The sequence below is a fragment of the Drosophila arizonae genome, chromosome 5, assembly GCF_054131065.1.
Source record: "Drosophila arizonae isolate 15081-1271.41 chromosome 5, UAZ_ARI_1.0, whole genome shotgun sequence".
Lineage (NCBI taxonomy): Eukaryota > Metazoa > Arthropoda > Insecta > Diptera > Drosophilidae > Drosophila > Drosophila arizonae.
Window position 1 is genome coordinate 13,536,772 of NC_142925.1, and position 16,008 is coordinate 13,552,779.

At 39.9% G+C, this 16,008-nt stretch overlaps 1 protein-coding gene across 1 annotated transcript; it reads left to right on the top strand.

The window, feature by feature from the left end:
- The first annotated feature begins 450 nt into the window (after positions 1-450).
- Positions 451-13,981, top strand: LOC108617602 (zinc finger protein Lobe). The gene is made up of 4 exons (XM_089470342.1): positions 451-819; positions 3,518-3,993; positions 6,746-6,888; positions 8,029-13,981. The coding sequence occupies exons 1-4, from the start codon at positions 726-728 to the stop codon at positions 11,078-11,080; spliced, it is 3,765 nt and encodes a 1,254-aa protein (XP_089326468.1). The 5' UTR covers positions 451-725; the 3' UTR covers positions 11,081-13,981.
- The last annotated feature ends 2,027 nt before the right edge of the window (positions 13,982-16,008 follow it).

The following is a 16,008-nucleotide window of genomic DNA, read 5'->3' on the forward strand; positions in this document are numbered from 1 at the left end:
CTGGGTTGCGCTCGCTCGCTCACGCATGGCTGCGTTTCGGCTTCCGTTAGCGTGTGTTCGTGTGTGTGCGCTTCTGTATGGGGCGCCATTTAATGCTTTGCTTTGTTGCTTCTCATTTGCTGGCAGCGCAGCAGCGACGCCGACGCCGCGCGCTTGGTGCGAGAATCCCAAAAGGCAGGCCGCACACGCACCAACACATGCAAGCGCACACACACTCACACAGACACGCATGCGCTGGGCAACCAACTGGTTCGCCAAGTGCTCGCATTTATTGCTGTCGTTGTCGTTGTTGTTGTTGTTGTTGCTGCTGCTGTTGGTTGAATAGGCGTTGACGCCCGTTGCTTTTGGCTGCTGCGACGACGACGGCGTCGACAGCGACGGCGTTTACTGTTTCGGGTTTCCTACGGCGCTTGGCTCTTGGCTCTGATTTAGTCACATTTTGGTGCTCGCGGCATTAGGACGTCCTCATTGTCGCGCCAACATCTTAAACAACAACAACAACAACAACCGTTGCGATCCTTTGGTGTCGCGCGCGTTAATTGAATAACAAAATTTGTAATTTTAATCAAGCGAATAGCGAAAGGCAACAAAGCATACCGCAAATTCCTATGGAGCAGCTTCAAAGTTCTTAGTGATAAATGTTTAGTGTGAATTGTGTTTGTTTCTGAAATCAATTTGATTGATTGATCAACTGATTGATTGATTGATTGCTTGCTGACAATGCCATGATGGCCTTAAAGATGTTGTATCGCGGTCCCAGTTCGCGTTTAGAGAATTTAATTGAAAAGATTCAAGCGACCAAGGAGATAACTAATAACGGTAATTAGTGTGGGTGTTAACTAGATAACTAATAAGATAACTAAATGATTATAAACATGGAAAAGTGCAGAGGGTCTTTTAATGGGTGCCTGATAATTGGAAGGTTTAAATGAAAAACTCTATATGAATTTAAATAAATATTCCAATTATTATTAGACACTTTAATATGTATATATTTTTAAATATGTATATAATCATATATCTACATATACTTATTTTATTAGCAGAGCATATATAGGTCAAGGATGCTGTTTGATAATTAATATAAATTTTAAATAAATTTTAGTGCCGTAAATAATTGCATTAATGCTGTCAGGATTCTATAAACCGTTCAGCCATATAGATAAGTGCGACTAAGCCCTAAGTCTTTCACAAAAACAATTTGCTAACAAGCTTAATGTTAACATTTAAATTAATAATAATGTATATTAATCATAATATTTGTTTCAAATTCTTTTGAGCTGATTTCAACATCATAAAAAGGTTTGGAAAACTAGCTAGCTTAACTTATATAAAATATGCTAGACGTACATATATACAAAGCTCAATATTATGTATCGTGTATATATGTATATGCCATATAGAGATTAATGGGTTTTTTATGGGTTAGTTAGCTAAAACATCGAACATTTATTAGTTCAATGGAATTTACATCTGACATATTTTAATACATATATTATATAGCACAATATATAAAATATATTCCAACCTATTTTAATATTTGATCTGTTTAATTAAAGCTCATTTATTATTGAGCAAACTATCAATGATATATATTATATTGATTTCAAATATATTTAATTTCATTGCATCCATAAACTCTACATTCTTCTTACTCAAATCCAAATGGTCCAACTCACATAAATATTCCCTAATAATTATTTTCAAATCCCACTACAACTGCTTTTCATAACTGTTTCTGCAATCTGTTCAAACCCCTTCAACTGACATCTGACATCCCCCATCATCAAATCTTTAAGATTTTACAAAATCTCTTTAAACTTTCTTTGACCCAAGTAACTCCAGAAACTGAGAACTGTCAACTGAGCCGCAGATGCTGCTCAATTGACGCCTATATTAATTAAATTGATGCATTATTTTCATGTTTCCTCATTAAGGGGCCAAAGGCGGTTGTCTGAGGAGCTCCTAAGAAGAGCCACACTTCTGATCCGACCCACTCGGATCAGAGTTCAAGCGATGCCAGCCAAAACAAACAGAGCTGCATAGTTAACTGATATAGCTAGACAGATCAAAATACATATGTATGTATGTAGGTATGCCTGTATAGACAGACAGAGGGACGGACATAGGCATCGGCTACAATTAGCTTCAATTAAAGTTTTTCCAAAACGGAAAGTGAACCGAAAACAAAATAAGACACGACACTTGGCGCGTGGTGATAGATGAGTAAAATGTATAGAAGTCGACAGTTACACTGGAAGAAATTACTGGGAGAATTAACAAGATTAGGGAAATATATGAGGAGCTGATCTTTGGCTCCCTTATATGCAGTATATATCATATATAATATAGTATTGTATATCTTATATATGTATACTGATTTTTTCCAAATGCGAAGTATAGATAGCAATTTCGCAATATATTCGTATAATAAATAATTATGTTTTTTAGTTTAATATAATTTTAAAAAATAACCTTCTGATTAAGGTAAAAAGAAACATGCAAAAAAAAAAAAAAAAAAAAAAAAAATAGAAAATATGCCAAAAAAAACAGAATGCTCTTATATATATATATATATATATATATATATTATACAATGTTTTTGCCTAAAAAAATAATAAATAAATAATAAATTATCATATTAGTACAAAATAAAATATATGTAGAATATAATTTTCTCAAATTATATTCTGTAAATTATTAATGAATGAAAATTAAACATAATCCATAAAAAAAAATAGAAGACAAGTCAGTTTTACTGTTATGATTCATAAACTATTTTTGACTATAATATGAAAATATAATTGAATATGTCATGTAAATTTTATTTTATATATATGTAAAATAAAACAAAATATTTTATATATATTCAAAATGAAAAATATATAAGAAATCCAGACTAATATAAAAAATATAAATTATATATATACATGTATAAAAGTATATATACAATGGATGACTGCAGAGCTCTTCAATAAATACTCCCCATGAATCCAGATCACTCTACAGCTTCTTCTGCTAAGCCTTACACTCAGCACACTCTCTCACTCTCGACAATTGCGCTCAGTGTATTTATTGGAGTGACCCTCATTGCCCCGATGCTAATGCTAATGTGTGATGCGGAGTCAAGTGGCAGTCAGAACTTGTAATTAAAATGCTCTTAAGTACAGTGAGCGCAATTAGTTTGCATGAAACAAACGTGCGGCTCATTTACAGTCAGCGAGAGTGGGAGATCAACGGACAATGGGGATGGCGATGGGGATGGGGGAGAGAGGGGGGGTGGGGGAGGCGAATCTGCTTGACTAGTGTCTGGGGTGGAGGCAACACCAAAAACATGTTGCATGTGTTAATTGAATTAAGTGTTGGCAACCAATTTTGATTTCCTGTCTTAGTCACAGTGAGACCTCTGAGAGAGCCGGCGAGCTAATAAGGATGCAGTCGCTGCCCACACACGCCATGCGCTTAATTACAAACTACTTGATACCCTATAAATTGTGTTTTCTTATGTGCCTTTCAGATATGTACAGCACGCACACTTCGTCGAGCTATTCGCCCAGCATCTCGGATGGAACTTTGACGCCCAACTCACAGCTGCAGCAGCCGCAGCAGCAGCAGCAGCAGTCGCAGTCGCAGCAGCAGCAGTCGTCGGCCGGTTCGGAGGAGGCGGGCGAGGAGTCGGCCAAGGCGAATGGCGATGCTGCACAGCAAACGGAGCTGGAGCAGGAGCTGAGCAAGCCGAAGCGAGCGGCACATTTGCATCATCATCATCATCATCATTATCATCATCAGCAGGCGCTGAAAATAGCGAACAAGCTGCGCAAAATCAATAAGGATGCAAAGCTGGCTGCAGGACAAGGACAAGGACATGGTACAGCCGCCAAGTTTGATAAGTTGACAGGGGAGGGGATTAAAAGTCGAGGCGACGGCTCCTATCAGTGTCAGTTCTGTGATAAATCATTTCCACGGCTCGGCTACCTGAAGCATCACGTGCAGGTGAGTTCATAGCAACAAAGCAGCACAGCTCCTCCGCTGGGTGACAGACCCCACGCCGAATGGGTTAATTACCCAACGTGACATTACGTAAGGCGCTTAGCGCATTTCACTGCCTCGTCTGGGTGGTTGACGCACGGCTGCCTTTGGGGTGACTCCACGTGGGCCACAATGTTTGGTGTCAGTCAGCTCACTGCGGCATCCCTTTGAGCCACATTAAGTAATCAAGTGTCAAGGCGCTTCATTCGTTAATTGCTATCGATTGTCTAGGAACTGGGCTAAGAACAAGGGAATTCGAAATGCGAAAAGTTAAGATAGACATAATGAGAACAGCTGGAATAACAATTTAAGAAATGATATACCAAAAGAATTTTAAAGTTTTTTAAGTGCTTAGCTAAATAATTATTGTTATGTAAAAGAGATCTTTAAGCAAAACTAGAATTAGTTAAGCAAGGACATGCCTAAATCAAAGAAAATATAATGAAAACCTTTAAGAGTAGCGAAGCCGAGTAATAAGAGATCGAATATGAACTCAAGAATAGAAGTAAGTGAAGTAAGCTTATAAGAGTGGCTAGGAAAACTAGAGTTGATTTTACCCTGCAGTCAGCGTTTCTATATAACAAGTTTGAAATCTTTAGGAGTGATTTCATTTAAAATTTATTTATTTATATAATCTCATTAATATAATCTCTTTTATGAAATATGCGTTACATACTTAATAAAAGATTAATGGTTATAATAATTTTTATTATATAAAAAGAAGTTTAAAATATGAAAGAAATAATAGGAATATATAAATCAAACGAACTTTCATTTATATATTATTTTAATAGTAGATTAATTGTTATAATAATTTCTATTATCTAAAATGAAGTTGGAAATAGGAAAAAAAAATTATAGAAACAATAGAAAACATAAATGAAACAAATCTATTATTTTAATAGTATATTATATATTGATATTTTATTAGTATACAATAAACATAGATGGAACTAAACATACTTTTTTAAAGTATACATAAAATATATTATTTTAAATATTTTAATAAATATGCGTAGAAAAGTATTACAATTCAAGGCTTCGATTTGTAAAATGAAAATAAATTCACTTTTTATACTCTATATAAAATAAGTATATATATATTGTTTCAAATTACACTGTACTTACTTGCAGTTATAGTTTATTTAATAATTCTTATTTGCGTTAGATATATCTCAGATTTATTATTAATTTATATTTTATCTGTTTATAGAAACAAAAATTCCATTCAGACAAAATAAAAACTTCTTAGGCTTCTCTCATAATATTTTTAATCATATACCAAAATCTCCTTCAATTGATATTCCTCATTATGAAATCTAATTTCTATTCCAATTGATTGCCAATTGTTATTTATAGACTATTCCAAACTATATATAGAGAGTCATCTATCAGCCTTGGATCTTGCCTATAAAAATGATTTATTTTAATCTCTAAGCTCCCGCCCTGCTTATCCGTTCGATCGCATTCGTGCAAAAATGTTCATTGCCTGCAAAAGTTTCTCTACGCGAAAAAACAAAAACAAAAACTAAAAAAATTCCTCTATATGCGATGCATATCTAGCGGCCTTTATACATATAAAACAGAGCATTCTTAGAGGACGGCAAAGTGCGGTACACAGCTAAAGAGGCGGAGTAGGGAGAGGCAAAGAGAGAGAGAGAGAGAGAGGAATACAATTTCGGTAGCATTTCAAACAAAACCCAAACACGTAACTCTCGATGTTCACCCACTTGAAGGCATGTCTCATCATGTTGATGTGTTTCTCTGTCCCATCCTCTCTTTGTTGTTGTTGTTGCTGTTGCTGTTGTTGTTCTGGGAGGGTATAAGAACGCCCATGACATCAGCGGCTAACAAGTTGTTAACCCAATTGCAACTGTGTTTAGGACTACCGCCCGATGATCGCTTATCGCGGCTCAAACATAATGCGCTTGCCTTTGATCCTCCGGGGCGAGAGGGGCTGCTCATATGCTGATGATGATGTGGATGATTGGCGCGACAGTTTAAAAAACCATAACCGACACGAGAATCCCCCCAGTCAGGCAAACACTTTGCACAGGTTAACGCGACGCTCTTATTGTGCAATAAGCCAAACTTCAACTGCGGGGGCTTGCATACAAATGGGCTAATTTTTTGCAAAAAAAAAAAAAAAAAAAAAAAAATCCGTTGTTTTTTTTTTTTTATCATACTTCAAAGCGTCTACGCCGACCGCCAAAGAACCCAAAAAGCAAACCGGCTGCGGGTGTGTGTGTGTGTGAAGCTAAACATACAGCTCTACCCCCCTCCCCCCCTTGGCACGCCCCTCTCGCCTTTTTGTGGCGTTTGCGTTGCGCATTTAGATGAATTTTTGTCCACAAGCCACAAGCGAAGAAACACCTACGTCCAACTGCCCCGCCTACCCCGCCCTGCCCTGCCTCGCCCTGCCTCGCCTGCCGCCCCACTGGCTGCTATGCAGATTCTGAATCAGTTTGAATCGCTTTTGCTTCTTTTTATTTAGCCAACTGCAGCAATAAATTCAAGGCAGGAATCAGGCGAGTCGACAACAGCTCGACAACTTCTAAGAATTTCAAATAGGTTAGTCAGACGCGCTTAGCTTAGCGAGCCTCGGCCTAAGTCGAGGAACTAAAGACATCAGCGCAGCTCTCACTAAACAATGTCTCTATCTCTAACTATACATATCTCTCTCTAACTCGCTCTCTCTCTCTCTCTCTCTTTTTAGAGTCATGCCGAGCATTTGCCTTTCAAGTGCGAGTACTGCGCAAAGCTGTTCAAGCACAAACGCTCCCGGGATCGCCATAAGAAGCTGCATACAAATGAGAGGAACTACAAGTGTCCGCATTGCGAGGCTGCTTTCTCCAGAAGGTAAGTGTGCTGAGTGAAGGAACAGCTGATAAGGGAGATAAGTAGAGAGTAACTGATTGGGGCAGAAAAGCTGAAGAAGCTCTGGGGAGCTGCAAGAAATTGAGCAAGACAAATGTTGATATGAGGAGGATGAGATAAACATAAGAGCTGTTATATCTTATACATCTGTTATATTTGTTATACTATTATACTCTGTTATACTAATTAATAATATTTATAATTTTTTAAATAATTTAATAATGATATCTCATATGTCTGTTATACTTAGGTTATAAAATAATAATTTTTTATTTTTTATTTATCCTACCATAAGAGACGTAACTTCTCATATATGTATATTATATATATTTATTATTTTATATATTTATTTATCTTATCATAAGTGATGCAATTTCCTAAAAATCTGTTATACAAAGTTTTTGTTTGAACTAATAATTTTATAAATTTTATTTATTTTATTATAAGTGATTAATTTGTATTATTATTTTATTTTTTATTATATTTTATTATTATTATTATTTTTTTTTTTTCAAATAATTTTGTATTTTTTTAAACATATAAGAAATATAATATCTCATTTACATATATGTTATACTTACTTTTTTCAATAATAATTTTATGTTTGTTTTTATTTATCTCTCTCTTCATATAAGCATTTATTCTGTTTTTTTTTTTTTTTTTTTTTTTTTTTTTTTTTTTTTTTTTTTGTTGGCAATTCAACAAGAATAATTTGAGGACTCAAAATATATATAGAGAGCTAAAATAGATTCATAGAGAGCGCAAAGCTGCATAAGCATATAGAGACATCCAAAAAGTAGCTTGTTGGGTCAATAAATTGATCGAAAATGAAACTACTTAAGTAGTTGAAGGAAACTTGGGATCCTAACTTGCCAATTACTTGGAATACTCTTTCGTTTGTCTAATGTTTAGTATAGTACAAAACTCTATATTTTTTGATCTGTGGAATTTTCAACACCCCCTTCAAGCCTATAGAATATATATACATAGTCTAAGTTCCATAAAAATACTTTAAGACTCTAAAGCATATGTAATTCAATAATTAATGCTCTACCATCTCAATCTCTATCTCTCTCTCTGTCTGTCTCTCTTTCTCCCACTCTCCTCCTTTCACCCTTCCAGTGATCATCTGAAGATCCACATGAAGACGCACGACATACAGAAGCCCTTCCAGTGCAGCATGTGCAATCGTGGCTACAACACGGCCGCCGCCCTCACCTCGCACATGCAGAAGCACAAGAAGAACGCCGCAATCCTCGCAGCTGGCGGCAATCCCAATGCACTCAATTACAGTCCACGCTCCACGGGCTCCGCCTCGATCTCGAGCAATGGGAGCCTGCATAAGCGACGCTATGCCTTGGCGCTGGCCTCCGACAGCAGTCCCAGTCGGCTGGAGTTTCCCAAGCGGGCGCGTGGCCAGCTGGCGGCCACGCCCACGGCCACAACGATAGCCACGCCGACGCCCACGCCGCTGCTGCGCTGCAGCTACTGCCCCAAGGCAACGGAGTTCAGCAGCCTCGAGCAGCTCAACGCGCATCTGCAGAGCACACACGAGCAGCAGCCGCAGCCGCAGCCGCAGCCGCAGCAGCAGCAGCAGTCGAAGGAGTCGGATGGCCAGACGAATGGCTTCCAGTTGAGCTGCGAATATTGCACGATGAAGTTTGTGAATATCGCTGCGCTCTTCCAGCACATGAGAGTCACGCACTTGGATCGCCTGAGCAGCCCCAATTCCTATTACGAGCACTTCCATCGCCTGGGCTCGCCGCAGTCGAAGCTGAAGTCAGATCTGGCGCCAACGGAGAAGCCCGAGCAGGAGCTGCCCACCGATCTGAGCAGCAACAAGCGCCGCCCGCTGATCTCACCCACGCAGCAACAGCAGCAGCAACAGCAGCCGGCGCCAGCTCCACCGCCGCCTCCTGGCATCTTCTTCTGCAATCAGTGCAACGCCGGCCTGCCGGACTTTGAGAGCTTTCGCAATCATCTGAAGAGCCACATCGCCGAGGGCATGCAGCTGATCTGTCCGCACTGCGGCCTCAGTCTGCCCGAGCAGTGCGAGTACGAGCGCCATGTGGTCGCCCATTTCCTGATCAGCAGCTCCGAGTTCAATTGCTGCAGCGCCAGCTGCGGCAAGTCCTATGCCAAGGCGGAGGAGCTGCATCAGCATCTGCTGGCCGAGCACGTCCAGACGATGCTGAAGTGTGTCCTGTGCTCGGAGCTCTGCGAGAATCGCATGTCCATGCAGCTGCACCTGGCCTGCGCCCATAGCCAGGAGTCGAAGCTGCTGCGCTGCAGCGCCTGCCTGGAGCTCTTCCGCAACGATGGCGACTTCCATGTGCATGTGAAGACACGCCATCAGCTGGGCAACCAGGGCACTCTGCCCGGTAATCCTCCTGCGCCGGCCAATCCGCTGCAGTGCATGTTCTGCCGCGCCGTCTGCTCCTCGGAGCTGGAGATGCATTTCCATTTGGCGGCGCATGCGCGACAGTTCCGCTGCCCCAGCTGCCCGGAGACCTTCCATGTGGAGTTCCTGCTGGACAGGCACATGCAGAGCCAGCACGGCGGCATCAAGGACAAGGAGTCGCCGGTTCCGGGCGGCATGGGCAGCTTGTATGTGAATGCGCTGCTGCCGCCACTGGCAGCGGCTGCTGCTGCCGCTGCCGCGGCAAGCAATGCCAGCAACAACAACAACAACAACAATAATAATAATATTGATTACAATGTCGCCTTCAAGGGTCTCTTTGGCGGCGGCAATCCGCCGAGCAAGTTCTACAACAGCCCGCTCCAGGTGGACACCAAGCAGAGTCCGCATCCTGCTCTCATGTACGGCCTGAGCCAGCGCTACTTGATGGAGATGTACGCCGCCAAGGCCAATTCGCCAGCCAATGCCAGCGCCGGAGCGGAGCTGCCCACGCCGCAGGCCGCGTCAGCAGCAGCAGCAGCAGCAGCGAGCGGCAGCAACAGCAGCGGCAGCAACAACAACAACAGCTACAGCTGCGGCATGTGCGAGCGCCAGGATCTGCGCAGCGAGGCCGAGCTCCATTCGCATCGTAAGCTCGCCCACAATCTGAAGACGGGCGTCAGCCTGCGCTGCGCGTACTGCTCCGGGAACTACAAGAGCCGAGCCGAGCTGGAGCAGCACATGAAGAGCTGCCACAACTCGAGCGGCAAGCACAAGTGTCTCATCTGCGACGAGATCTTCCCCTCGCCCGCCATTCTCGCCGAGCACAAGCTGCAGCACTCCAAGGTGGGCCAGTCCGGCAAGTGCGCCCACTGCGGCCAGCAGCTGGAGCACGTGGCCGCCTTCCGTGCCCATCTCAGCGAGCATGGCAACGATGGCAATCTGCCCATGGCCTGCATCTGCTGCCGCCAGACGCTGCACTCGGAATTCGAGCTGAGTCTGCATGCCAAATTCCACACCAAGTCGCCCAGTTGCAACAGCCTGCAGGAGCCCGTCTGCGCCCTCTGCCTGGAGCCGCTGCCGGGGGCGGGGGAGACGGCCAAGCTGTGCGACAAATGCTGCCGCAAGCACAATCTGAATGGCAAGCGCAAGGAGCAGGTGCAGCCCACGGCCATCGCTGCCCCTGCAGCCGCCGCAGCTGGCGCCTATCTGGAGCATCGCTGCAATCTGTGCAAGATGATCTTGCCCCATGCCCAGAAGCTGCAGGAGCATCTCGTCGAGCACACCTTCGCGGGCACCGAGCAGCGTGGCTACAATTGCTACATCTGCTCGGCTGTGTTCACGGCGCCCGCTGGCCTGCTCGCCCACATAGCGGAGCACGGCACGCGTCCGTACGACTGCAACTTGTGCCCGGAGAAATTCTACTTCCGTGCCGAGCTGGAGCATCATCAGCGAGCGCACGAACTGCACGCTCAGCCGGCAGCAATGGCAGCGGCAGCAGCAGCCGCAGCAGCAGCAGCAGGAGCAGGAGCAGCAGCAACACGTGCTCCTAAGCAGGAGGCGCACAGCTCGACGGCCAGTTCTCCACTGACGCTCAGTCCCAGTCATGTCAAGCAGGAGCTATACGAATCGGAGCCAGCGAATTCGCCCAACGCCGCGGAGCTGCCTCCTGCGCAGCAGGAGGAGGAGGAGTACATTGAGGTGGAGCAAATGCCGCAGGAGACGCTGCGAACTGGCGAACTACTAAGCACCGAGCGTTCCAGCAGCAGCGCCTAAGTATTATTACCCTTAACTAAATACAAATACTAAACTAAATACTAAATACTAAACTAAATACTAAACATTAAAGAAAACGAATCTATCTAATGGCATTTTAAAACTCTAGCGTCCTTGAGGTTAAGGATATATGTATGTATGTTGTAGTTATATCTAGCTGAAAAGAAAAGAACAAAAATATCAATGGTATTCCCGCTTAAAATGACATTTTATGCAGCTTGCTTCATGCTCTCTACATGGATAATATACAGTACCGAGCAAAAATGAGTGAATGTTTTACAACTTTGACTTTCATCACGCATAAAAATTAAACCATACAAGCAAATTAAGATTTTGTTTTTTATACTTGTTTATTAGTTTGTTCTTAACAAATAGAAAAAGTTGCAACGCTAAATCAGCTAAACTCAATTAATGAAAAATAAAAAACCAAAAAAATCCACATAAACTCAATTTTGCACGTTTCATAATTGCCAATACTTTGGCTTTTCTACTTCTCTTCTCAGCCGAAATCATCCAGATTTCCCCATAACTTAGCTCCTTGGGTATTCTTCTTAGTCGTAGATTGAGCATGTAGATTTACCGTTATCTTAGTCCTTTTAATATTCTTATTTGTAAAGCGATTTGAAGCACATTTTCTTTTCGCAACAAATTTAAAATAATTGGTGAAATATAATTTTAAAATGTGGAAAATTTCAGTCGACATTGAAAATAGTGGTGTGTGCCTGACCGGGAAGGGATTTCCTTCGCTTATTATTGCCGAAAAGCTTTGAATCAGCCGAAATTTGACTCCGAAAACTCAAGTCAAAGGTTGCAAAAAACTGTTCTCGGGCTCTGATGCTCGCCTAATGATGTCGAAAATTAAGAAAAACAAGCTGCTAGCACCAAAGGGTGTTTCTCTAGTAATTAATAAAAATGTTAGCAAATGGACTGCTAGAAGAGAAATTCGTGGCTTCGGATATGTATCATTCGTTAAAAATCAAACCTGCATTGTCCGAAAAAAATGTGAAGGCGCGTTTGAAATTTGCAAGGGATCACAAAAACTGGAGCATTTATGATTGGAAACGAGTTGTTTGGTCAGATGAATTAAAATTTAACCGTTTCCAATCATATGGAAAGCAATATTGCTGGTGCAGACCTGGGGAACGCATTCAACGACATCATGTAAAGGAAATCGTCAAACATGGCTGCGGCAGCATTATGGTTTGGGGATGCTTCTCTTGGTAGAACGTTGATCCTCTACATAGAGGAAGGATTATATGAATATTCTTCAAACCCATCTTCCCAAATTCACTGATAAATGTGCGTGTCCCCACAGAGAAAGGGTTTTCAACAAGATGGCGATCCAAAACATACTGTAAAGATTATTTAGGAATGGATAGGAAAGCAGAATTTTAAGCTAATTTTCGCTCCATACATATAGAGTCTATATATAAATCTTATCCCGACTTCAATCCTATTGAAAATCTGTGTTCAATAGTGAAAAGACGGCTGGGACAGTATGATGCAGCCCCAACGAACATTGACAGCTTATGGGAGCGCGTAGAAGCGGAGTGGAGCCAATTTCCGAAAGAAATGATTCAAAGTTTGGCTGAGAGCATGCCATTAATAGTCAACAAAATTATTGCTAATAAGGGTTTTGGACTAAATATTAAAAATGTTTAGTTTTTTTTAGTTTTTAGTAGTTTTTTTTAAACGTGCAAAATTGAGTTTATGTGGATTTTTTCGGTTTTTTATTTCTAATTTTTTGAATTTTGCTAATTTAGCCTTGCAACTTTTTTGTATTTGTTAAGAATACACTAATAAACAAACACACAAAAAAATTTGTTGATTTCCTGGTATGGTTTAATTTTTATGCGTGATGAAAGTCAAAGTTCTGTAACATTCACTCATTTTTGCTCGGTACTGTATGTATTTATATATAAGACTGTTCGGATCTATGTTGATAATTTCCTTTTATTTAAAATCAATGAGAAAGTTGAAAAATAAATAAAGTATAACACTCTATTGAAACTAAAACTACTTTAAAAGTGTTATATTCCAAATTCCACATATTTAAAATAATTTTTTTCTTTTATAAAATCTTTTGCATGTTTTTAGAAAAATTGTTAATATTGGAAAAATATTTAAAAAATTTTAAAAATTTCTATTATAATTAAAATATAATTTTTATAATTTCTAAGTAACATTTTTGATAAAAATATATATTTTATTCAATTAAATTTCTGGAACAACAATTTACCGAAAAAAATAAATATATATTTAAACATTTTTTTTCAATTAAATTTATTTATTATAATTATATAAATACGGAAATATTGTTTGCTCTATAAATTAATGTGCTCCTCATATATTTAAAAACAAAAATCTTGCCCCAGTTTATGGTTTAAATCAAAGGAACAGCCTAGTATTAAAGACATAATATATATACATACATAATAATACATAATATATAAAGATATATATATATATAGAATCATCATAATTATAAAGAACTAAAACAAAACAATGCCTAGCTAAGTAATATCATAATTAAAATACGAATAGAGTAGTTTTGATTAATGTGTGATAGTTTTCAAAAGGTAAACATGATGAATTTTTCTATTCTGTAACTAGTTTGTATTATCGTACTAAAACTAACCAAGAAATATATTAATTTATATAGTTTAAAGCCCCTTATATGTATTTATGTATACCTATCAAATATATAACATACAACATATATATATATATGTATATGTAGGTGTGTACATTTGAATAATCAACGCATGGTAACTACAATTATGATCTATGTCTTACATAAGCACCAAGCATTTTTAATGTGTAGCATATCAAAAAGGAATCCAACACGAGACACTACAAAATATTTAGAGTAAATGAAATAAAAAACAAAAACACAGAAGTTGAAACCAAAATACAAAAACCTCGCGTAATTTCTTTTATGGGTTTACTTAGAAGTTTCGCCTGTAAATCTGATAAGATTTTTATGGAAGCTGACGACATGCGTCTCCAACAATTTTATGGCGAATATTTTGTGTGGCTTTTCGATACCCTGTCAGCATGAAAGGTGTGGGTATCATGCGCCATTTGAAGGTGACTTGAGCTTGATTTCAGATCTCCAATGGCAATTGGCAGAGCTTTTACTCTTGGAGTGCTTTAGCTCAATGGATCTCAGCTTCTATAAGAGGTAAAGCTAAGCAATTTTAGCTATAAGATTTTGTACACTTATACTAAACTTTTTTCAAAGAGTTTATTCCCTTACAGTGAAATTTATAGTATAGTCACTCAAAGTTAAATAGCCCCGTTAAATTTCGAGTTTATTTAAACTGTATTTAAATAATTCTTGATGTTCTTAGGCTGACATATAAACATGGCTGTAAGTATATGATATTTTTCTGCAGTATATCTGGTATTTTTTGGGATTACTAAAGACTTCTTGTCATAATAAGCTGGCTTAAGCATGACTGTAATTATAATAGGATATATTTTTGTAAATTTTACCTAAAAACCCGTTCAATTTCATATAACATAGTATATTTAAACAATGCCAAAACCATCACAAAATGTAATAATGGCCAATGTTTAAAGCCTGAGACTAATTCAAGAATATTTTTAGATACTAATGTCTTTAGTCATTAAGCTCAAGTAACCTGCAGATTAGTCAATAGCTCAGAGAAGAAGAGAGAGTAAGGAAGATATAGTTTCTTATTGGAGAAAAGAAGATATAGTTACTTATTTTCTCTCGCATAGAAACCAGGGTATTTACTAGTCGAGCAGGGCTGATTTGAATATTATTAATATATATATTCGTATAATTATCTATAAGTTATGTTATTACAAATAAAACACCTTCCGCTTGAAGTGAATTTAAAGAGTAAGGCAAATGAAATGTCTTTAACTCAATGGAGTTTCAACAAACTCTTGAGCCAATATGGCACATGCTTGCCCTTTCTAGGGTATCGACTAGCTGTGATTAGCTGCCAGAGGCTTCCTCGTTTTTAATTTCTGGTGCTTTTCGGCGGCCGCGACACGTAACGACCATAAAAAAGGTGCGCGCGAGGGTAACTCGTTTTTGTGTATATATACATATATGTATACAATATATATGTATGTGTAGATGTGCATATATAGTTGTTTTTTATTCCTCTTGCTGAGGCGACACAACAAATTGGCGCTGGGTGATGCCTATCTGTAAGACCGGTGGCAATTATGCCTGGCGAAAAATGAGACAAAAGATAAGAAGCAGAAGCAGAAGCTGAAGCTGAGACAGAGACTGAGACTGAGGCTGAGATGGCGACTGAGACAGAGACTTCCTAGAATGCACTGGCAATGGGCTCCGCCAGTTGGACAGTGGCTAATCCGGGACAGGGTTAGCAGCACCTCCTGCTTCTGGGAAGCAATTGCAAATAAATTGCATTTAATAAATTGCCCAGGCGGAGAGCAGGAGCTCCAACTGGATGTTGGATGTCACTTTCAGTGCACCTGTGCACTGGTGACAATTGTTGGCCGTTCGCCGACGTCGGCAATCATCACAAATCAATAAAAATGTTTATTATCAGCAATTGGTTCAACTAAACACCGGCAGTAGTTAATTAGCGCCATGCCCGGCATGCCAATGCGTTCCGACCGATGGAAAACTTGAAAAACCAATCTCCGACAACAGCAGCCTCAGCAGCAGCAACTCCAATTGAAAGCCAGCCAAGGAACAACTTTAGCTCCAAGTCAAAATCCAACTCCGAGTCGAGCTACAACTGCAACTGCAGCTCCATTGATGGTTTTCATCGCATGCAGACCGCCAGGCGCGTTGCCTCTCCGAGTTTCCGCGAACTGTTTTTATTATTTTTTTTTTTACTGAATTTTTTTTTTTTTTGCCTTTTTCTTTTTAGCTCAGAAAACGTCACCAATATGTCGAGAGCCATTGGATCTAAATC

What these genes read in the sequence shown, in the direction of transcription:
- LOC108617602 (XM_089470342.1), top strand. Translation starts at nt 726, where the DNA reads ATGATGGCCTTAAAGATGTTGTATCGCGGTCCCAGTTCGCGTTTAGAG. An exon ending in CAAGGAGATAACTAATAACG is followed by an intron (nt 820 to 3,517) that starts GTAATTAGTGTG and finishes TGTGCCTTTCAG; the next exon opens with ATATGTACAGCACGCACACT. An exon ending in GAGGCTGCTTTCTCCAGAAG is followed by an intron (nt 6,889 to 8,028) that starts GTAAGTGTGCTG and finishes TCACCCTTCCAG; the next exon opens with TGATCATCTGAAGATCCACA.